The sequence below is a fragment of the Apteryx rowi genome, unplaced genomic scaffold, assembly GCF_003343035.1.
Source record: "Apteryx rowi isolate R43461 unplaced genomic scaffold, aptRow1 scaffold_662, whole genome shotgun sequence".
Lineage (NCBI taxonomy): Eukaryota > Metazoa > Chordata > Aves > Apterygiformes > Apterygidae > Apteryx > Apteryx rowi.
The window spans coordinates 186336-187431 of NW_020450941.1; the positions used below are offsets into that span (position 1 = coordinate 186336).

The 1096-nt window shown below is 63.2% G+C and overlaps 1 protein-coding gene across 1 annotated transcript in view; it reads left to right on the forward strand.

Annotated features, from left to right (window-relative positions):
* LOC112975341 (PH and SEC7 domain-containing protein 4-like) overlaps positions 1-1096 on the forward strand; it is a 16521-nt gene that overhangs the window by 9112 nt on the left and 6313 nt on the right. Inside the window, exons 3-4 of the mRNA XM_026085268.1 lie at positions 617-778; positions 1020-1078. Of these exons, the coding sequence (XP_025941053.1) occupies positions 617-778; positions 1020-1078 (221 nt within the window). The remainder of the gene's footprint in view (positions 1-616; positions 779-1019; positions 1079-1096) is intronic.

Here is a 1096-nt window from a genome sequence, read left to right on the forward strand (position 1 = left end):
TTTGGGGTCTGTTGGGGTCCGGGGAGGTGGATTTGGGGTCTTTGGGTGTCTGTTGGGGTCTAAGGGGTGCAGATTTGGGGTCCAGCAGGGTCTGGGAAGGCGGATTTGGGGTCTTTGGGGGTGTGTTGGGGTCTAAGGGGTGCAGCTTTGGGGTCTTTGGGGATCCGTGGAGGCAGATTTGGGGTCTTTGGGGGTCCGTTGGGATCTAAGGGGTGCAGATGTGGGGTTCAGCGGGGTTTGGGGAGGCGAATTTGGGGTCTTTGGGGGTGTGTTGGTGTCTAAGGGGTGCAGATGTGGGGTCCAGCAAGGTCCATGGAGGCAGATTTGGGGTCTTTGGGGGTGTGTTGGTGTCTAAGGGATGCAGATTTGGGGTCTATTGGGGTCCGGGGAGGTGGATTTGGGGTCTTTGGGGGTGTGTTGGGGTCTAAGGGGTGCAGATTTGGGGTCTTTGGGGGTCTGTGGAGGCAGATTTGGGGTCTTTGGGGTGTGTTGGGGTCTAAGGGGTGCAGATTTGGGGTCTTTGGGGGTCTGTGGAGGCAGATTTGGGGTCTTTGGGGGTGTGTTGGGGTCTAAGGGGTGCAGATTTGGGGTCTTTGGGGGTGTGTTGGGGTCTAAGGGGTGCAGCTTTGGGGCTCTTTGGGTGACGGCGCCGCGTCCCGCTCCAGGTCCTTCCTGCAGGCCTTGGTGCTGACGGGCGAGACGCAGGAGCGCGAGCGCATCCTGGGCCACTTCTCGCGCCGCTACCACCGCTGCAACCCCGACACCTTCCCCTCGCCGGGTGAGAGGCGTTTCGGGGACCCCCCACCTCATCCCCCCCCCAGCCCCGGCTCTGGACCCCACGCTGTGCCTCAGTTTCCCCAGTCGCTCCCCACCGTGCCAAACTGGGGCTGGCTCCAGGGCAGAGCGACCCCCCCCACCCCCCGACCGTGGGGTATGGGAACGTTGGGTGAAGGACACCGGTTGTCCTGCCCACTGGGGACCCCCCTCGCTGACTGTCCCCCCTGTGTCCCCGTCCCCAGATGCCGTGCACTCCCTCACGTGCGCCATCATGCTGCTGAACACGGACCTGCACGGGCAGGTAAGGAGAAGGGGGACG